The sequence below is a fragment of the Gavia stellata genome, chromosome Z (genome assembly GCF_030936135.1).
Source record: "Gavia stellata isolate bGavSte3 chromosome Z, bGavSte3.hap2, whole genome shotgun sequence".
NCBI lineage: Eukaryota > Metazoa > Chordata > Aves > Gaviiformes > Gaviidae > Gavia > Gavia stellata.
In genome coordinates, this window is record NC_082637.1 from 41,797,662 (window position 1) to 41,821,157 (window position 23,496).

The following is a 23,496-nucleotide window of genomic DNA, read 5'->3' on the forward strand; positions in this document are numbered from 1 at the left end:
AGTTTACTATTAAATAATAATAATAAAAAGCTTACCTTATGCCCCCTATGAACACTAAAGAAAAGATTTCATTGAATACTCTGATTCCACTCTATCTTTTTAGCTTTTACCACTTCCATAGCTCTTATTTTGTCCGCAGCAAATATTCAGGAATTGAAAAATGCTTTCCAGGCAAGCAGAGGATACAGTTGCATTTGTGGGTCAGTCTGAGTCTGCACGTTCAGGACAGAGTCACTCAGTTGTGCATTTAGCTAGAGGTCAATTTGATGTTCCACTGCTCAGGGCAGGTCTTTCTTATTTTCACAAGTGAAGACTATTTTAACACAGCCCAGCAACCACCTCTTGCAGTGAGCCACAAGTTGTCTCAAACTCATGAAGTTTCGAAAAGTGCATCATTTTGTAGTAAGAAATGTTGAAAGTAACATGAACTTTTCTCAAACTGTTTCAAGATCAAAAGGAAATATTGATCAGAAATGTTTCTGATTTCCATTTCACACAAACATTTGAGTCCTGGACTTTTTGCAGGAATTTAAAGGCAGGGAGATCACCTTAAGGTATGCTCTGGAAGGAAGGAAAAATATCTTTGCGGCCATCTCTGCAATATGGTTTATTTGTACAGCATTGCATGGATAATTTGACCACTCGTAAAAATTTTTACATTGAAATGTGGAGTTAAAACAATTTTAGTTCATCCTATTCCAAAAATATTACATTAACGAGCGGGAAGTTTTCATGACAAATGTACAGAGATTTTAAATGAAATAAAATGTCCCAGCTCAAAATGTATGATTTTTCAGAGATACAGTAAGTGGACTGCAGCTGTGTTTCCAGCTATGATGCTATGCTTATACTGTTTCTTGGCATGCTGGAATCTACAGCATGTCAGGCTGATGTAATTCGCTGCTGCCAGTTTACTGACTTCTGATTCACTGCTTCTGTAAGTGCTCAAAATACTAAACTCTGTCTCACTGCCTTGAACACAAGAGAGTTCACAGCTATTCATCAAATGATAGGTTTCATACAGGCTGGAACAGACCTCTGAAGATACCCAGTCAGAGTCTCCTCTCAAAGTGGACTATTGTCAATGCTAGATAAGCTTGTGCATAGCTTTGTTTAGCGAACTCTGAAAACCTCCAATACTGGATATTCAACCATCTACATGGGCTCCAGCAAAATGTTTGGAAACTCTTGCCACCCCACCATCAGTGTCTGATCTGAAGCCCCCAAACCGCTATTTGTGGCTGTTTTCCCTTTATAGTGCCTGGCCCTAGCAAGAAAAGTAGGCTGTAACACCTTTTTAACACCCCTGCAGATAGTTGCAGGCAGGTATTAGATTACTCCTTAGACTTCTTTTCAAAAGGTTAAACAAGCCTTCCTGTCTCAAACTCTCCTCTTCAGACATATGCTCTAGGCTACTATATATCTTAGCAACTTTTCTCTGGATGCTCTCCAGTTTCTCCTCATCCTTCTTGAAATGGACAACCCAAACCTGAATCCAGTACTTCAGATGCAGCCCCACTAGTGATGAACAGAGTGGGGGTGGGATAAAAAACTCACACTTGACACAATTCTGTAACGTAGCACAAGTGCGTGGTTTGCCTTATGTGCACTGAGAGCATGCTGTTGGATCACATCCAGATTGGCATCCACTGCAACCCTAGGTCCATGACATAAGGATCTGGTTATCTGATTAGAACAAAAGCTACAAGTTTTGCTCTGAGGAGTTGAGTAATTTAGCTTGTTGAAATCCTTTCCCAAGAATGAACACAGAAAAAATGCAATTTATGCAGGATTTTTCAAGTTTGGACTTCATTTTCCCAAAAATCACACAAGTCCTTGTTGTCTTGAGCCCTGAAATAACTTTCAGTTTAAAAAAAATGTGTTCTAATTGACTATTTCTAAAATGATAACTAAAAGTCATTAGGCATTCCTCCTCAATAGGTAGTCTACCATGACATTGTAGACCTAGCATTTAATTATTCTTTTTCTAAAATTCTTGTGCATCCCTCAAGCTCTTCTCATCTACAGTATTCCTTGATTAAAGTCATTCTAAAGTCTTATGTTTAAACACTCAATTTTATTCAGAAGGAATAGGGATCAACATATCCTCTAAAATGTTCTGTTCTTTTCTAGAATCCCATACACAACACTTTTCCTCCTCCCCCTGATGCCTGGGAAGTCTTCTGCACATTGTAGATTTTTCATCCCCTTTGCAGCTGTTTTTTTCCCAAATATTGTATACTTACACCTTCTTTCCAATGGGTCACAATGGTGTGAAGAAATGTTTCAAAAGAAATGGTTTAAAATAAAAGAGGTAGAACAATTTTCACCAGAAAACTGGTTTTAGTTGGATTAGAAATCAATTAATATCTTATGATCCCGCAAGATGTGAAAGTGCAGCTAGTCTTTTTTTTCCCATCCTGAGAAAATACTAGCGGCCAGTACAGAAAGAGAACTTCATGTATCACCAAACAGATGATGTAATCTATAAACAGAGAAAGAAAAGAAATGAAGCATCTAATTACTAGATATGACCTGTTGCAAATTCTCCAATTATGACATTCCTAGACACTAACAAAGCATTTCTGTGAAGTGTGCTAGAATAGCCTGGTCGTTTGCTTACATGTTCATCGTTATCACTTCTGCAGAACATTGCTGAGTAACACAATAGGTACATCAGTCTTGCCTCCAACCAGAAACACAAAAGAAATCTGGCTACAGAATGTGCATTGGAAGTTACAAGTCATAAAACATTCATTCCTGCCGCTCCACAGATGGTTAAATTAGAATAATTGCCAATGTAGCAATGCTTTCTCATTAAGAAGTGTGGTCTAGAATGACTTCATATTACATAAAAAGACCCTTTACCAGTACTTACAGAATCTTCAAAAACCCTACCTAAAGTTTCTCCCTTTTGTCTCTTCACTCGTGTTTGCATTTTTATAATATGCAGTTCATTCATCCTGTTTGCATTAAGGTCTTCAATTCATGTGTTATAGTTGTTGCCATTAACTGAACTGTTACTACTAACTGAAATATTCTCAAATCCTTAAAGAGTTTACAGCATGATTGCCAAGCACTTCCATCACAAATGCCTACTTTCCTTCATATGAATGATCTTACTGGAGCAGTGGAGAAAGGCAAGGACACAAATTGTTTATATACATAAGATAATTGCACGTAGCCCATATAAAAGTTTTTAATTTTAATTGAAAAGGTTGTAATTAATTAGGAATGTTGTAAGTTTTTTCTTTAGAAGAACATATATAATTATCTTTCAGCAGAATCAGAATCTGGATGCAACACATAGCATAGCATACCGCAGCATAGCATGCACTTACAGCACGTTCTTGTGTATGCATAACTATTTTGGAAAAAATACAGTCATTTACTTTGTCTTCCATGTATCAGCACACACGTATCAGTAATAAAATTTGTGTTTGGCATATGTTAGAAAGGAGTAATGTGCTTTCAGTAGCAGTTAGAAGGGCAGAATAAGCTTTTGTGTTGTATTTCCAAACCTGATAAATGGCCTTTAAAACATACTCATCATGTGCTAATGACATTTTTCTTTTAGATGTAGACAGCTTTCTTTTATTGAAAGCTTCATCTACCAAAATATTTAAATCTTGGTCAGAATATTGCCAGAATTTCTGTTCTTTGTAACTATCTGACTGAGATTTTACATCCTTAAAATTTGCTTTGGAAATAGGTGAAGTCCCACCAGTGAGGCAGTGTTATTCAAATTGGGGTTAACAGCTACCATCATAGATTAAAATGTAAAAAGATCTAATGTTTGCTCTAATGATTTAAAAGAGGCTCATTTACTTGTCAGCTCAGACTACTTAGATTTCTGACATTTTATGGTATGAAACATAACCTCAGAGAACAAAAGAGTAGTGATGAGGCAACAGGACTTCACTATCATGAGGAATGAAGATAACAAGGATATGTCCTCTAGACAGCAGGAGTCCAGCCTTTGCTGATCAGGCAGGAAGACATTTTTCACTATGAAAACTCTTTATTCTTCATAAAACTAGGTACCACCTTCTTCTTCAGGAACAGTTATGCAGAAAAAACAAAGCCCTTTTTGAGATTTTTAACAATTCTTTTCCCAGAAGACCCAAAAATAAGGTAAAAATGAGGATATGTAACCGAAGGCATGTTTGAAACCAGAACATTAAGCCAAAAGACATAAAGGCAATGCGTGTTTTATTGCAAGTAGACTCCTTCAAAAAATCAGAATGTTTTGAGTAGTTTGGTTTATTTTGTATCTTTTATAAACTCCTTTAACAAACCCACTCTTATAGCTTGTTTGAAGCTTACAGATCCAGAAAATGGACAAAATTATTCCTTCTTCAAAGCCAAATGTGGGCTATAGATCAGAACGGATTCATCTGCATGCGGTTGGCCACCCTTCTTGAATAGGCAGACTGTGTTACAAGTCTTTGAAGAACAAGGGTACACTTATGTTAAAGCTAAATACCCATTTATGTTAAAGTTGCCACAACAGATGTACATAGCGAGCCTCAACACTGCTTTTCATCTCCCACTCTCCTGCTGCAACACTAACACCTTAAGTGTTATCTACATTGTGCTTCATCTTCTCTGCACCATGTGAAAACAATAGAAAAAACCACATATTCTGTACCGCAGTTTTATTAAGGGCTGGTGCCTTGTCCTCTTTCCTAGAAACTGTAGAGATCTTACTGTTTTGGCTTTTATTTCCATAAAAAAAGGGGAAAAAATTGCAAAGAAACCTCTGTGTATTTTGCCCAAGAATCACTCTGCACTGCTCAGTCAGTTCCATGCACTGAAGCACGTTGGTATTTCTTAGAAAGATTAGCACACCAAATCCTTAGGTTGTGTAGGTCCACCTTGTGATATTCTTACTCTTCTTTTGATTAGTACATTTCTGGAAGAGTTGTCTCCTAGACCACGTGGGGCTTCATGTGGAATATTACTATTCATTATCAATCTGCAATTCTTCTTTTAAACATGCTGTTTGGTGCTGAAGGTTTGCTCTACCTCTGCGGTATGCTGTTTGAAAACAGACAGACCACAGGCATTGGTACCTGTGTCCATGTATTTAATCTTTCTTCTGCATAGACTTGGTGAATGTAGTTGAGTTTTGGTAGGCCTATGAGAAAAAGTTACCTCTGAGTAAGGAACTGATGGATAAAGTTGGCTGATTTGATTGGGTAGAGAAGGCAATTTGGACAGGGTAATATGTCGACAATATCTGTTCATGTGACCCGTGGACTTCCCTTTGTCATCCTATGCCTGAGAATATATGAAGGGGGCTGGGAAGGCAAAGGGACGTTCAACTGTCATCACTGGCATCTTCTCTGACCATTGCACCATCATCAAATGCATTGGAATTTTCATTTGTTTCAGATTTTTCCTTCATATTCTGTGCAACCCGAGATGCATTTTCATAACTACATAGCTGGCCAAGTGTAGGTACAGACGTCTTTCTAGGAGAGGAAGCCTGCTGCAAGTTTGACTTCTGCGGTATCTGAGTAAAACTCAGAACTGAAGCTTGACTCATTTCAGATTTTGTTAGAGATCAGAAACTCGGACCTTTTTAATCAAAAGCATCATGATGTTAGTGGATCAGGCACTGGAGCCAAAATATCATCTCAGAAAGGGCAGAGAAAGCACATGCAGGTTAAAAATTGTTCTTGAAGCACAGATAAATATGCAATTGATTGATTGCAAATGGATCCATAAATACCTGTCATGGACTTGACTTTCAACAGATGAGTGTATTGAAAACATATGTATTTTCATATGATTGATATACAAGCAAAAGAACACTGGTCATTTCAGCTCTATGATGTTTGGACATTTTAGATTTATTGACTTCACTATAAAAATCAGAACAAAGCCTTAAAACTGTGAAACAAAGTTTATTTTCAGGTGACTCCTGTCATGGATTAATCGCAACCAGCAACTAAGCACCACACAGCCACTCACCTACTCCGCCTCCCGGTGGGATGGGGGAAAGAATTGGAAGGGTAAAAGTGGGAAAACTTGTGGGTTGAGATAAAGGCAGTTTAATAGGTAAAGCAAAAGCCGCACACGCAAGCAAAGAAAAATAAGGAATTCATCCACTGTTTCCCGTCAGCAGGAAGGCGTTCAGCCATCTCCAGGAAAGCAGGGTTCCATCATGCCTAATGGTTACTTGGGAAGACAAACGCCATAACTCCAAATGTCCCCCCCTTCCTTCTTCCACCAGCTTTATATGCTGAGCATGATGTCATATGTGGGACATGATTAAGTGATGGTGGTTGTGGTGGGTTGATGGCTGGACTTGATGATCTTACAGGTCTTTTCCAACCTTAGTGATTCGGTGATTCTGTGATATGGCATGGAATATCCCTTCAGTCAGTTGGGGTCAGCTATCCTGGCTGTGTCCCCTCCCAACTTCTTGTGCACCCCCAGCCTACTTGCTGGTCGGCCTTGACTCTGTGTAAGCACTGCTCAGCACTAACTAAAACATCCCTTTATTATCAACACTGTTCCCATCCTAAATCCAAAACACAGTACTATATCAGCTACTAGGAAGAAAATTAACTCCCAGCCAAACCCAGGACAAGCCATTTTAGCAAAATTTCTGCTGTTCTGTATCTCACCTGTTGTAGTTTTCTAGAACAGGTGAAAAAGGAGGGATAATTTTCTGAGATTATATAGTGTCCAAAATGTTGACAAATATGCAAAATATGACAAGGAAAAGCTCCTCAATATGAAATTCAAGACAGTGTAAATGTTGGTTATATTACTGTCATAACTTTCTAAAGTGCTGGCTACAATATGTGCTAGTGCTCACATCCAAAGGGAACCAGAGAAACTACCAAGGAAGATTAGACAGAAAGAGAGAATTACTGAAACTGTAGTTGGTCCTGCGTCTACAGCAGATGAGCTCCAAGAAGAGTGAAACCAGTTAGGTTCTGTAGTACTGGCCTAATAAACAGTTGACTGCTAGGACAAATTGGGTAAGTTCTGACTGAAATCCATGAACGTTCTTGTGTGCATGTCTTTGAACTTGAAGTGCCAGCTTTGAACAATATATTGCCATCCCGTAGAAAGTAACCAAGGGGATTGTTACTGGCTTGTGAGGCTCACAAATCACAGGGTTTAGTCTTACATAGATTCTTCCCCTGTCTTGCCTGCTTTGAAGACTCTCTAAACTTTGTCCTTTTGCAAAGACAGGTATGATCATCAGAAGAAAGTATGACAAATTTTTCATCAGTTTTTCTTGTTACCATCCTTGATATCCTTTGGAAAAGTTTTTAGGATCAATCCAATATTAAATGAAGATATGGTCCAGGTGTGAGGTCCACAGATTGGTCTGTCAATGTCACATCTGTTAGGACGGCAGATACATCACTAGGCAGATTTAGACAGATGAAGAAGGAACGCTGAACAAATGAAAATGGGAGTGAAAGTACTGAGATGAGGCAGAAGAGAAAGGATAACAGGCTGGGACAAATGAAATGCAATCGTACTCTTAGTAAAAAGGAGAATTAAAATAGAGGAGATAAAAGAGGATTATGGATTAGACACAAGGAGAGAGAGAAGAAGTGAAAGTGTGATTGGGATACCAAAAAGGAAATTAGAAAGATGAGAATGGAAGTGACCATAACTAGCGGAACAAGGAGAATGAATGCAAACTACAAAGGAAACAATAAAGCTGAACAAAATAAAATGTATAATAGTAATTTTAAAATGTGGTTGGGGAGCCTGAAAAAGAAAAGGGAAATTATAACAAATGAGATTCAATGAGCCTATGGCAGAAAAGAAGTCAAAAAATGAATTGAAAAGCAAAAATTAGTCCAATGGTTGTGAGCTTTCTTTTATTAGTAGTGGTTCTGTGTCATTCTGTCACACATAATCCATTAGTTCTGTGAATTTGAGAAAGACAGCAAATATTCTTAGAATTTGTTGTACTGCCTTACCAGGTCACTTAGATTTTTCTAGGCATAGGGCATCTAATGAGCCTCCAAACATGTGGAAGTTCCACTTAATTTATGAAAACAGAAAACTCCTAATGTTCAGAAGAGGGTAGAATGAGTCTGGATTCCTTTTTTTTTTAAAATCTGTAAGTTTCTCTGTTCTTATTACTGAACAGGCCTTTCAAGGATTAAAAGAAATATCTGTCTCATCTTTGCCATGTCTGGAATAAGTAGTAACTGGTTCTGCTCTGGGGAAGATACTGGACATACGGGGTGAGGAAAAGGGAGAGCTGGCTGTAAGAAGTGCAGCTATGTGAAATTAAGTTTGAGCTGGTTGTGGCATCTGGGGTATGTTCCTGTCTCTCTGTTAATAAGACCCAGCATCCCTCTCCATCATCCTGTGAAGGCAAGCTACATTTCCTTTTTTCCAGTCATGTTCACTTAGTAGTTAATAATGTAATTGTTCTGGTGGTAAGTATGCTGTGGCTCTGATTTGCAGAGCTGGGGGAAGCAGATCTATTGTCTATGCAGGTCATCTTACCTGTTGGCTATTGATATTGACATTTTAGCCAAAATTGTTTCATATGCACCAGGAGGTGTGTCCAAAAGGGCCTGAAGGCTGAAAACAATAGCCTGAAAAAAACCAAGCTGTAATGTTATTTCAGTGTAACCTAATAGGAAGGATCTGGATTATTTCAGGATTTTCTCTGTTATCACTTAGCCTTTCTGAGGCAGTTGGGATCATAGGCAGTACCACACAGATGTCCAGAGGTGAAGCAGACACATTTGTGTGGGCAAACGTTTTAAAGACTGTTGTAAACCCAATACCATTTTAAATTTATTTAAGCAGCACTTACCCTGTGGTTAGCCACACTCTATTAACAACTAAAGAGCAATATCTGTTGACTCTGTATTACTGTAAGGCAAATATTAGTTCAGAAACTAAAAATTACTTTCCTCAAACTTTTAAGCTCATGCTGGGTTGACTTTTGCTTATTAAAATTCCAGAGCATATTGAATTGTTTATCCATTCTGTTTAAGTACCTCTCACTAGGATATCCAAGTACTATGCAAACACTTGGACCAAAATGTTTCTGAAAGCCGCAGGTTTTGTGTGGTGTGTTTCTTTCAGCCTTTGCTGAGGCAATACGCTGCCGCATACTCTGCTAGCCCCATGAAATATAGCAATGACCTGGAAGTTCGTCTTTTAAGACAGTCTTCTTGAGCCAAGGACTTTCTTTGGTTCTTTTTAAGTTCTTAGAACCCCCAAGTTCCAGTTTGAGTTTCAAGACACCGTAAGCCTCAAACTCGGCAAAAAACTCAGAAAGAAATGCTATTTTGCCTTGTTTCAAATACGAATGATTAATGCTTATTAGTCGATTTCCACTCAAAATCGTAGTTCATCTTACATATTTAGGTTAAAAATAAGATCAGATTTGATCAAAATGTAGTTCAAAAATGTCAAAGAGCTTGTAAGCACATGAACATTTTTGTTGAGCTTCACAACACTTTATCGGTCTTCCATTGACAGTTAAATGGGATTTTCCATGAAATGCCACTGATCAACAATCCTTGCATTACGAAGTCCTAAACTGTAACCTCATCTGTTGAATAAATAGCTTCTACTTGGGAAACACGTCATCTGTTTGATCCAGTTAAGGATTTGTTACGCTGGCACTTGCTTTAGGATTAGAGGCCCACATGTGCAGGGTGGTTTTGGTGTTTCTATTCCTAGTTAGTAGAATCACATATATAAATTTGTAATTTCATGAACTTTTTATTCATTTTTCATTTGGATTTAGTAAATATTCATCCACATGGCATTCAAATGCAGCATAGTTTTGATTCAATTGTTACGCATCCAAAACATTTGTAACAATCATAGAAAACCAAACCAAGATGTACTCGTTAGAATTATATGAGGGATATCATGTCTGTAAGGGGAGAGATGATTACCTTCAGTATGCTAAAAGAAAACATACTCCTACTTGTTTTACCATGCTGGCCATTTGCCTTTACATTTATCATTACAGGTGACTAATGCTTAAGCCAGCTATCCGCCACAGACTGGGCCCTTACTTAAGTGATAGATTAGGCTTCAGCCAAGGCTGGTATTGGGTCATACCACAGAGCAACACAAGTACTTGCCAGCTAGCAAGAGCAGCAATTTGTCAGGGAAGAGAGAGGCACCAGCACAGGGCTTGTGAAACAACCCTGGAGGTGAGGTAGGGATAGCAGAGGTAGGGATAGCACAAAGTTCCTGAAGTCACATGTGCAAAGGATCTGTGGTCCAGATTAACGGGCACTTAATTAAAAGAGCAAAGGTCAGAGAGAATTTTTTGTTAAATATCTTTGGGAAAACCTGGTGATTCATTCCTTATAATAAAGGAGCATTTTCCATTAGATGGAACAACATTAAAAAGGAAAAACCCAGCTAACATTTTCTCCATAAAGCAGACTGGGAAGGCAGGAAAATCTAGGAGAAACAGAGGTCCTTATTATGTAAAATTGCATGTGATGGGAAGAATTTAAAATTATCTGGCTTTGCATGCAAATTAATTTTATTTCTGCACATGAAAGGGTATAAAGGCTTCACTTTCAGGAAACCTATGGGGCATTTGTGATAAACAACCCGTGCAAAATGGTCTTGATACATGCCTTTGAGTGCACTGAGCAGCTGCAAACACTTGCAGGCACACTAACACGTACATATCTGTTGATTTATACTTTTGGACTCCTATTTTATGACTGTATTTGTCAGCCACTAAGAGAGCATTGAGTTTACCCCTTACAAAACCCATTGTCCTAAAAGAATTTTGCAGGTAGAAAGGTAGCTGTTGCCCACAAATGGCTGACCTTTTGCAAGACATACACAAGTTAGAGGCCTGAAACAAATCTAAAGCCTGTCACACAAAATTTCTACTGCTAAGAGTCCATTATCTCATGATCTCACATAAGCACATGATAACCTGTGACATGATGACTAGTGGAGAAACCTGCTAATTTCTGTACCCCACTGTCTGCAGTACATCTAGGTTCAGGGAAGTTTAGTAACCTGTGGACCTGGAGGGTGATGCTGTGTAAAACTGTAGAGGCCCCTTTTGATAGTGCAAATATACCTACTTTCATGAAGAACTGATGAGCCATTCCAGCTCAGCATTGCCTTATACATCCCTGTACATGCCTGCGGTAGGTTCAGACTTTCTAGGAAGTGTGAGAATCCTGTTTCCACATTGCACAGATGAGCGGTGTGTGCCTCATTAAGAAAACACTTTGAGATGTCAAGCTGACTGCATACACACTGTGTGTACATTCATGGAGGCTTACTGTCCCCACCCTTTGGGACAGTTTGGACTCACTGAGTATGTCCATGGAGACTCTGTCTTAGGTGCACCATAAGCCTTACGTTCCTCCATTGCATCCAGCTTCTGGAGAACTTGCTCTACAGCTGCACGTTGTGTGGGAGATGTGACACAGATTTCCAGCTGTACGCCACTTGTGCGCCAACCGCTGTGCAGTAACTCCTCCAGTGGGACAGCCATGGGCCCCAACATCTCAAACAAATCCAAATAATTACCAAATTCTCCAGCCAAGATTCCCAGGTAGAAAAAGAAAATTAATGTCAGGGAACCCACATCAACACATCTGACCTGATGAAGGAGCAAAGGTGGCCAGCAGGAAATCAGTTCAGGTGCACCTACCACCACTAAGTGTTAAAATGCAGAAATTAGACACATTACTGTCCGGGACAGTGAACTACAGTCTCTAAGATTTATTTGTGCTGATCTCAGGGGTGAACTTTGTACGCAACATACTGATATGTCCCAATTACTCTTATAAGCACGCTTAAAAACGTGAGTAGTAAATGCATTTTGTAGTAAATGAGGCATATTATTTACTTGTTGGTCTATTAAAAAAATGGGTAACTCATGTTTAGCTCTTCATAAAAAGAATTAGTAATAATTTATAAGATCGTTATACTGAGAGTATATTTATAAATAATCTATACAATATTCATGTTTTTCCAAGAAATGGGAAAATAAAGTAGGGCTTCTGCAAAGCATGGTATATTTTTTAAAATCCCTTTTCATGCAGCACAGACATTATGCAGTTTTTCTTTGCTTCCATTTCCAAATTCATGTATTTCTTCTAGTTTATTGTTTTAACTTATGTATTCATGCACTACTGCTGTGTCAAGGGGAAAAGGGATTATTTTTCTGTATAACAACATGAAGGCCTACAAGTTGCCACTGGTGCACATGAGGACAAACGTTCTGGTATGTACATCCTTCCTGGAATCACAGTTGCCAGAAAGTCTCTCACTGGCTCTGTTGCTAGCCACAAAGGTAATAACACAGTAATGAAGCTTTAGGTTGACTGCATAAATCTTTTGTACAATATTGCAGTCTAATTTACAATATTGCACCAACAATATCCACAATAGCTGACACTGTGAAACACTTAGCAATCTAGTCTACCCTGCAAAAATCTGTTCTTATTGAAATGCTCCAAATACAAGTTATTATTTTAGAAATTAAGATAGTGATGAGCCTCAGAGAACTGATTTTAACTCCCAGGTCTTTAGTACTATTTATTCTTCTTTTTGGATGAATCATTTTATAAAATTAAAATAAAAATACTCTTTTGTCTGTATTCTATTAATTAAGTCATGAGAGACTATCTGCCTCTTTGCATTTATAGCAGGAACGTTAAGACTTCAGTAAGTGAGATGGAGACCTTATTAAATGAGAAATCATAATATGCATGTTTGTGTGAGGTGTTTCACACATACCTGCTCTTAAATACAAGCTGAATATTTCCGTTGAAAATCTGAGAAAAAAATCTCCTCTCTGGCTTATGAATTGTTTTTAATAACACAGAATAAAAATTCGGAGACTATTCTTAAGCAGGAAGACCTTTGGTTTTGGGATCAGACCTTTACCGTCTTGAAACATAAGTGTAGTTAACCAAGTGATAAACCTCACAGTGATAACACAATGGACAGCATTCCCAGCTATTCTCAAGTCCGCAGACATACTGCTGGACAAGAAGGTTTCTCCATCTTCTAAAAGGAAAAGGAAAAAGATTTGCTGAATGAAAGCTCATTGTAGAAATGCTGAAAAAGCAATGAACTGAGTAAATTTAAAAATAAATCCTCCATGTAACTTTCAGATGGCTGGAAAACACCATAAAATTTCAGATTTAAAAATCAGTCACTTGAACTTAAAAGAGGATGGGTCTTCTTCTACAAAGGATACTAAAAAATCTTAGTAACATGTCATTTACTGCCTTCTAAGAAATAGAAAAAATATCTAAATCTGTGAATATTAATTGGTCTTTTTCTATGTTTGGAAAACACCACCAATAATCGAGAGTCTTTCCTCACAATAGCAATAATGCATTGTCCTATACTAAGGGTTATCTGGAATTTCAGAATGGACAACATTTCAGCTGAGTGTATTACTGCTACTCTCTTTCCAATTAATAAAATGTGAAACACACAATTTCTAAGGTTGTATACTTTTAGAGTACTTAGTGAAAACAGCAGTGTTGTTGGAGATAGCCCAGCAAGATGAGAGCTATCCTTAGTTTTGCACAGACTAGGTCAATTCTGTGGTAAATTCCACAAAAAAAAAAAAAAAAAAAAAAAAACAAAGAGAAAACTTCTTGCTTGTTGATTTATTGGGCTGTTCATTTTAATGCTTGGCACAAAGTTCCCACCTTCTGGATGTGTGCTAGAAGACAGCAACCCTGGTACTGTGGTCCAGTTTTTCATCAGCATGGTTTCATCTTGGCATTGCCTCCTTTCTGACGATCTTAAGCAAGAAATTCTTTTTATAATGATGATATCCTTAGCTTTGTAAGGAATCTATTACCTTCAGATTTATCATCTCACCTCCCAGCCTGACATTCTCCTTCTGAATGAAGTGGCTGAAACAAGAGGCTCCCTGGGGACATATCAGGCACTTCCCGCCCCTTCTTTGCAGGCTGTTGTATAATGTGCACACACAAGCTGAAATGGTACTCTTGCAGAGAATTCCTGACTCTTGCATTTCTAAGGAGATACAGAGATCTAGAAGGAAAAATATTTTAATTACCAGTTAAAGAGAAGTCCTACAGCTACCTTTTTCCCAAAGTCAGAAGTTCTGTCTTATTGGCATCACATGCCAACATTTTTTAAATTGGTCTGGTGTTACAGTAAGACAAGGCATGGTCAGTTTTCAATTTCATAGATGAAAAATTGTTAGCAAATGCAGTGTCAATATGTAATCAGGAATAGTCAGTCAATGTCTTCCTACCCACCGAAATTTTTCTACAGACCCTCTGCAATCATTTCCAAATTCCAAAGATTTAGCAGCAAAGATGCATCCAGGAATTTTGGTATCAAACCATGTAAGAGTTTAATTCAAACCTGCTCTGTGTTTTGCCTGAGAGTTATTGAGATGCAGACTTCTTTGGTATAAGTAGCTAAGCCTTTATTCTGAAACAAATATAATGTTACAAATAATTTAAATGTGATTGGGAACATTAAGGAAAACTGAGAATGTGATAATTCCCACTTACCTTCTTTTTCAAATTTTAAGACACTCAAGTAGACATGACTTTTTTTCCCATGTCTATGGACTTCCTTTCACATACTGTGGATACCATCACTGCTCAGAAATTAATCATCATAAATCTGGAAAAGCTCATAACATTAGGATTCAGACAACTGTAGTCTAGAGAGCTTTCTTGAAAACCAGAAGTGGTTATACTCTGAAGAAATATCAACCAAGTATTATTAACTGATTTTAAAATACTATATCTAATTCCAGAAATGTACTTTTAAATTTTCCCTCCAAACTAAAGAAACAGTACATTTTTCCAAGCCAAAATTATTTATGGCGAACAATGAAAAGTACAAAGAAAAATATTCTATTTGCTGAAACTCAGGGAGGATTTCCAGAAGGAAAATGAGATCTAGAAATCAACTTTGTGTTTTAAATCTTTTCTGTTTCACAAGGAAATCTACCAGAATAATTGAAACAGTTGTATTTCAATCTGGAACTTACTTGTATATGATAAATTAAGGTTCACATGAGCTTTTTTTTTAGACTCAGAGCTACAAAGTTTCATTGAAGAGTGGATTTGGAGAGAAGTTGGTTTGTTTTACTAGCCTCAAATTAGAGGATTGTTTTCATGCTGGATGTGTTTCTACAGGATCAGGGAAAAGAAAAAATGCTACCTGATTAACCACAGTGAAACACAACTGGAACAGTTGCAAAGAACTGTTATATGCCATGCAACTGTTGTGACTTTATAAATGCTTTCAAATGGGCAATTCATTGGCTCAAAAAGACAAAAGTAGTTCAGCTGTATAGACTAACCATCATTATTTGTATTATTAGAATTATATAGCTAATCAATATCCAGCGGAATACACCGAGACTGAACAAACTTCCAGTAGACTGAATGAACCTGCTTTAGGAACAGTTTGAGATACATAAGGTGACTGCATCTATGATGATTATTGACCATCATTCCAAACTCAGAAAGTTTTTCCCTTTTAGTTTTACTAGAAGACCGTGAAGACTTCACTCCTCTGATAGCCAGAAATCTTCTGAACTCCATCTAAAACTATTGATGGCCAATGTGCTGTATTATGTGGGGATATTCAGACATATTGCCTTTCACCCTTCAATTTGCTAAGGAAGATGAGCCAAACTCATTTAATCTTGTCTCATAAGATGGGGTCTGGATTCCCCATATATTTCTTTTGGCTTTTTTCTCCATTTGTTCCAATTTGTTATTTTTGAACATGGCTGAGCATAGCTACAGACAGTATTTTGCACGGAATTTCATGAGTGGCTTGCACAATGACACTGATATGCCCATATTTCCTACTGAAAATGCTTTGCTGTTTGTATTCCAGGATCATACCTGCCTTCTTTATGGTCTCGCTGCACCAAAGAGTCAGTTCTCCATTGATCAGCTCTATCGCACCTTTCTCTTTTCTAGTATTTCCTCCTAATGAGTTCCCAGTTCACAGGAGAATTTATTAATCACCAAGTAAATTACTTTGCATCTTGCACTGTGAACTTTCTTAATTTCTATTACTCAATCCTTAATGTCATCCAGACCCAATTTGACTCATTACTGAGAATACTTCTTAATATTATCTTATTAGCAGTTGTCAGTACCAGTTCTATTTCTTGCTTCGAAGTCATTAACAATAATGATAGGATCAGGATAAGTTCTTCAAGAAACTCCATTAGTACTACAGTTCCACATACAACTCCACCCATTAGTTAATTACATACTTTCAAATCTGTGCACTTATATTCAGCTTTGCTAACTATTTCATATATGGCATTAAAGTAAATACTTTACAAAAGACCACCTTTGGTAAATGTTAGGATCAGGCTTTTAAACACATCACTGGGCATTTTTTGTCCATAAAGAAGTAAATGAGCCCTACCAGTGAGTTTCCAGAGGAAAATACTACACCACCAAAGAGGAATGTAAGTTGTGGGTCTCCTAGTCAGAGTTCATGTTAGATCTGCTCTGTGATCAGTCTTTTGAGCAAGTTGGACTGAAACATGAACAGCGAGGGGAAATCCTTATTCAACTACCAAGAACTCATATCTTAAAAAAACTACCAGCAGAACTAAAAATGCTAGAAGTATTGGCTATACAGTGTGGTACAGAGAAAAACTACACAAGAAGAAGCAAGTACTGATAGAAAGTTCAAAAACCTTGGAAACATTACCTTAGCCACACAACTAGAAAATAAATAATAAAATATCTCCTCCCAATTCTGTATTAAAATTTTAACTGAAGACAGTCTCTCACCAGCCACTGTGTGATTATGTTGCGAAGTATCATAAAGAAAAATATTGCGCACCAAGAATTTCATTTTTATTCATCTTCTGATAGCAATTGTCTTACAAAAAATATATTCTTATACTAGACATAACTATAAACAATATTTCTTTTGTCACCCAGCAGCAAAGGAAAACCTGGACAGACTTGTGACATGACGTTCTCTGCTGCATGCTCAGCTGCAACCAGATGTATCGCATTACATGTATTAATAGGGGAATAAAATCATATTATCTATAAGATTCTCAGAAAAAAAAATTTTTTTGTTGCTAATATCAAGAACGCACTTTTAAGGGATGCCATTTTAAGCATGATTAAGTTGCATGTAGGTAAACAATGCAAATTTGCCAAACAAAATTCATCCTTAGCTTAAATCCCTTAAAGTTAATGGAAGTACACATAGGACAGGTTAACCCATCAGACTTGTAATTCACTATTCTTAAGCAAAGTCCTTAATTTTCCTTTCTTATTTAACTCCATTCCCCAAACCTGCTTTTCCACCTAGACCTTTGAAAAGAACTTAACCACCAAAAGAACTTAATGATTAGGTAAAGCAGCAATTCAAGGAAGTCCTTAGTATTAAAAAATTAACCAGTGAGCTTTGTGCAAATCATTCTGTTAATCACCTTGTTATATTCTAACCTTCTTACTCTCTACCATTAGCCTGTATTTTATAAATCTGCTTATAGTTTTCTTAACATAAATAAACACCATGCACTTTACTTAAATTATATAACAAAAGAGCCACAAACTGACAGTAGATGCAGCCATAATGAAGCATCCTGAGTCTCTCCAGGAAACACAATATTTGCTTGTAACGTGGTTCAGGAGGTGCTTACAATATTTTGTTATTTTATATAAGAACTGGGTTTTTTTCTTTTTTAAAAAACAGTTCACTTCATTTTTTGACACTAATTCAAATCCTTAAAAATTGTTGTGACTATCAAAAGTTATTTGATTTGTAAATGTTTCTAGAGGGTCTAACCAGATTTAATGTTTCAGTCTCACAGGCTTACCTTTGTTTCTGTGGACTGAACTCCCTCTATATGGAAACCTGAGGCCGTCACATTAAAACTTGTTGCCTGGCCTCATGGAACTTTTACCAACTCAACTATTAACAGTTTGGGGCAGTCTTTTTATTTTTCAGTGAAGCATCAAAATTTTGTGCAGAATGCATATAGTTTTTCTTAGGAAAATATAACTTAAAAGGAAAAAGTCTTTCTGTTGACAAAAAAATGCTAATAGAAAAAGTTCAACTAGTTCTATCGCCTAAGTCCTTCTAATTGGCCCCACTCTCAACTGGTCAAGAGTTGACAACCATAAAAGCTTTTTCAGTTATGTTAACACCAGCCTGGTGTCAGATTGCCTTTCTCTAAAACCATGAGACTTTCCTGGCAGTCTGTGCTGCAACTTTTGCAAAGGGCTCCTATCTAATTATACCACAAGTATTGAAAATGACGATGTCTCTCCTCTGGTTCAGCACTAGTTCAGCTCTCTCTGGAGCAATGTCCCCAGTGTGGGGTCTGCCAATCAAGGAATATGCTGCAAAATTCAGAGAAAAACTGTGAGACCGTCTGGGATTGTAAAACAACTATTGCATTGACTTGTAACAGAGTATGTTTAGTTTATCAAAGAGAAGGTTAAAGGGCTATCCAGCTGCAACCTTAAAACGCATCCAATACAGCAACAAAAATATCGCAGAGAGGATTTTAAAACAGCAAGCAAAGCTACTGGAAGACCCAATGACTGGAAACTGACACCATGCAAAATCTAGATTACAAGCAAGCTACAAAGTCATGACTCTGAACATGTTAGGAAGAATTGTGGTAGCTTCTCTATGCTTTCAAACCAAGATTCTATCTTTTAAAAAATTCATGGTCTATTTCAACCATAAATATTGTATTTAAAACAGAAGATAATTCTAGAAAACCCTGTTTTATCCAGTGGAACCAATGAGATGACTACACTGGTTCCTTCTGTCCTTAAAATCTATGATTTTCCAAATGCCATTTTCTCTAACATAATGCTGTACAGTCACAATGCAGCAATTTCAGTCTGATTTTTTTTTTTTCTGTCTTCTGTTATGTTTTGTTTGCTTTGCTGGCTTCGTATTTTTTGTTCCCTTTTTTTTTTTTTTGTTTTTTTTTGTTTGTTTCTTTGTTTGTTTCTTTCTTTTACTCCAGGAATTGGTCAAGGGGTTCCAGTGGTGGCCCTCATTGTGGAAGGAGGTCCCAATGTTATCTCCATCGTTCTGGAGTACCTGCGAGACACTCCTCCTGTTCCTGTAGTGATATGTGATGGCAGTGGCCGGGCATCTGACATCCTTGCCTTTGGTCACAAATACTCTGAAGAAGGAGGGTAAGTAATTTCTTAGTGTGTGTTCTTTCTCCATCCACAGGTTCAATTTAGTGGTAAGGTAGAGCCCAGGAAATTATTAGCAATATAGTGCAAAAGCAGTATCTTCCTCACGTGGCTGTTTCCATCATTGATACAGGTGAAATACTGAAGGTATCCAGAACAAAAAAAAAAAAAGGGGGTTAAAACACCACTAATTAAAGTCTACAGAATAAAACAGAAGTAGAAACTGTATCATATAGTTACTTGCCATGACATGTAACACATGGACAAGTACAATCTATGGTATCTTGCAGTTGCAGGTCAAGGGATTCAGACAACGGTCTGGCTTAGATATGCTATGTCATTATACATAGTGGTATGGCTGTCTTCAGGTTTCATTTAGCCCTACATGTTCATATAAGCTAGTTTGTATTTGCCTTGCCCTATTGGGGGTGATTCTGCACACCCGCCTATATTCACACATGACTGCTTGTGCACTGATCTGTGTTTGCACTGTCCCACCTTTCTTTGCAGTCTCAAGGTGAGGAAAGGATACTATTTAGCTTTTATTATAGAAGATTGAAGTGCGGTTTTGATGAATCAGGCTGTAAGCACGCTTTGCAGGTTTCAAAGTGCATATTATTCCTGAATGCGCAAATCTTTAATATTCTTTGTTCTTCCCCTCTACCCCAAAAATATGTAAACAACCATAGAATCACGGAACAGTTGAGATTGGAAGGGACCTCTGGAGGTCATGTGGTCCAACCCCCCTGCTCAACCAGGGCCATCTAGAGCCAGATGCCCAGGACCATGTCCAGATGGCTTTTGAATGTCCCCAAGGATAAAGACTCCACAAGAACTCTGGGCAACCTGTGCCAGTGCTCCATTACGCACACAGTAAACAAAAGTATTTCCTGATGTTCAGAGGGGAACCTCCTGTGTTTCAGCTTGTGCCCATTGCCTCTGGCCCTGTCACAGGACACCACTGAAAAGAGTCTGGCTCCATCTTCTTTAAATTCTCCCTTCAGGTATTTATATACATGGATGAGATCCCCCCTGAGCCTTCTCTGTTCGAGGCTGAACAGTCCCAGCTCTGTCAGCCTCTCCTCATAGGAGAGATGCTCCAGTCTCATCTTCATGGCTCTTTGTTGGGCTTGCTTCAGTATGTCCATGACTCTCTTGTCCTGGGGAGCCCAGAACTGGACCCAGCACTCCAGGTGTGGCCTCACCAGTGCTGAGTAGAGGGGAAGGATCACCTCCCTCCACCTGCTGGCAACACTCCTCCTAATGCAGCCCAGGATGCTGTTGGCTTTTTTTTGCCACAAGGACACGTTGCTGGTTCATGGTCGACTTGGTATCCACCAAGAACCCCAGTTTCTTTTCTGCCAAGCTGCTTTCTAGCTGGGTGGCCCCCAGCATGTACTGGTGCATGGGGTTATTCCTCCCCAGGTGCAGGAGTTTGCATTTCCCCTTGTTGAACTTCTTGGGGTTCCTGTCAGCCCATTTCTCCAGCCTGTCAAGGTCCATCTGCCAAAGGGCAGCACGACCCTCAGCATATCAGCCACTCCTCCCAGTTTTATGTCATCAGCAAACTTGCAGAGGGTACACTTAGCCCCATCTTCCAGACCATTAATGAGGTTGTTGAGCAGGATTGGACACAGGATTGGTCCCTGGAATACACAACTAGTTGCTGGCCTCCAGCTGGACTTCATACCAGTGATCACAATGCTCTGGGCGCAGCTATTCATCTAGTTCTCAGTTCACCTCATTGTCTGCTCCTCCAGCCCATACTTCAACAACTTCTCTATGATGATCTTATGGGAGACAGTGTCAAAGGCCTTACTGAAGGCTATGTAGACAATATCTACTGCTTGCTCCTCATAGAATCACAGAATCACAGAATCACAGAATCACAGAATCACTAAGGTTGGAAAAGACCTCTGAGATCATCAAGTCCAACCTAAAAAAAAAAAAAAAAAAAAAAAACCACAAACCAAAACCACACACAACACACCAAAAACCAACCCACCCAACACCACACAGCACCATGCCCATCAAGCCACATCCCACAATGCCACATCCACACGCTCCTTGAATACCTCCAGGGAGGGTGACTCTACCACCTCCCTGGGCAGCCTGTTCCAATGTTTCACTACTCTCTCAGTAAAGAACTTTTTCCTAATATCCAGCCTGAACCTCCCCTGGCACAACTTGAGGCCATTTCCTCTTGTCCTGTCACTAGTCACTTGGGAGAAGAGACCAGCACCCACCTCTCTGCAACCTCCTTTCAGGTAGTTGTACAGAGCGATAAGGTCTCTCCTCAGCCTCCTCTTCTCCACACTGAACAACCCCAGCTCCCTCAACTGCTCCTCATAAGACTTGTGCTCCAGACCCCTCACCAGTTTCGTCGCCCTTCTCTGGACACGCTCCAGCACCTCAATGTCTTTCTTGTAGTGAGGGGCCCAAAACTGAACACAGTATTCGAGGTGCGGCCTCACCAGAGCCGAGTACAGAGGCACGATCACCTCCCTGCTCCTGCTGGCCACACCATTTCTGATACAGGCCAGGATGCTGTTGGCCTTCTTGGCCACCTGGGCACACTGCTGGCTCATATTCAGCCGGCTGTCAATCAACACTACCAGGTCCTTTTCTGCGGGGCAGCTTTCCGGCCACTCGTCCCCAAGCCTGTAGCACTGCATGGGGTTGTTGTGGCCAAAGTGCAGGACCCGGAACTTGGCCTTATTGAACTTCATCCGGTTGGCCTCAGCCCATCGATCCAGCCTGTCCAGATCCCTCTGCAGAGCCTTCCGACCCTCAAGTAGATCAACACTCCCACCCAACTTGGTGTCATCTGCAAACTTGCTGAGGGAGCACTCGATCCCCTCATCCAGATCATCAATAAAGACATTAAACAAGACCAGTCCCAAAACTGAGCCCTGGGGGACTCCGCTTGTGACCGGCCGCCAGCTGGATTTCACCCCATTCACCACAACTCTCTGGGCTCGGCCATCCAGCCAGTTTTTTATCCAGCGAAGAGTGCACCTGTCTAAACCACGGGCCGCCCAGCTTCTCCAGGAGAATACTGTGGGGAACAGTGTCAAAGGCTTTACTAAAGTCCAGGTATACAACGTCAGCCTTCCCCTCATCCAGTAGTCAGGTCACCTGGTCATAGAAGGAGATCAGGTTGGTCAAGCAGGACCTGCCTTTCATGAACCCGTGCTGGCTGGGCCTGATCCCTTGGTTATCCTGCATGTGTCCCGTGAGCACCCTCAAGATGAGCCTCTCCATAACCTTCCCCGGCACCAAGGTCAGGCTGACAGGCCTGTAGTTCCCCGGATCCTCCTTCCGGTCCTTCTTGTAGATGGGTGTCACTCTGGCAAGCCTCCAGTCATCCGGGACCTCCCCTGTTAACCAGGACTGTTGATAAATGATGGAGAGTGGCTTGGCAAGCTCCTCCACCAGCTCCCTCAGCACCCTTGGGTGGATGCCATCAGGCCCCATAGACTTATGAGTGTCCAGGTGGCATAGCAGGTCGTTAACTGCTTCCTCCTGGATCATGGGGAGCCTATTTTGCTCTCCATCCCTGTCATCCAGCTCAGGGAGATGGATACCCTGAGGATACCTGGTGTGGCTGTTAAAGATTGAGGCAAAGAAGGCATTAAGTACCTCAGCCTTTTCCTCATCCTTCGTGACAATGTTCCCCGCCACATCCGGTAGAGGATGGAGATTCTCCTTGGCTCTTTTTTTGTTGTTAATGTATTTATAGAAGCTTTTTTTGTTGTCCCTCACGACCGTGGCCAGGTTGAGTTCTAGCTGGGCTTTCGCCTTCCTAATTACCTCTCTGCATGACCTAACGAGGTCCTTGTATTCTTCTTCACTTGCCTGCCCCTTCTTCCAGAGGTGGTAAGTTCTCTTTTTTTCCCCAAGCCTCAGCATAAGCTTCTTGTTCAGCCAGGCCGGTCGTCTTCCCCGATGGCTCTTCTTACGGCACATGGGGACTGCCTGCTCCTGCGCCTTCAAGATTTCCTTCTTGAAGAAGGTCCAGCCTTCCTGGGCCCCTTTGCCCTTCAGGGCCATCTCCCAAGGGACCCTCTCAACCAGTGTCCTGAACAGGCCAAAGTCTGCCCTTCGGAAGTCCATGGTAGCAGCTACCATCCTACCAAACCTGTCATTTCGTCTCAGAAGGTGATCAGTTTGTCAAGCATGACTTCCCCTTGATGAACCCACAATAACTACTCCTGATTATCTTCAAGTCCTTCATGTGCTTCAATATGGTTTCCTGGATTAGCTGCTCCATCACCTCCCCAGGGACCAAGGGGAGACTGACCAGCCTGTAGTT

At 39.7% G+C, this 23,496-nt stretch overlaps 1 protein-coding gene across 1 annotated transcript in view; it reads left to right on the forward strand.

The window, feature by feature from the left end:
* The window catches only part of TRPM3 (transient receptor potential cation channel subfamily M member 3), a 446,509-nt gene that overhangs the window by 317,474 nt on the left and 105,539 nt on the right, over positions 1 to 23,496 (forward strand). The window contains exon 7 of the mRNA XM_059833677.1: positions 19,004 to 19,178. Coding sequence (XP_059689660.1) covers positions 19,004 to 19,178 — 175 coding nt within the window. The remainder of the gene's footprint in view (positions 1 to 19,003; positions 19,179 to 23,496) is intronic.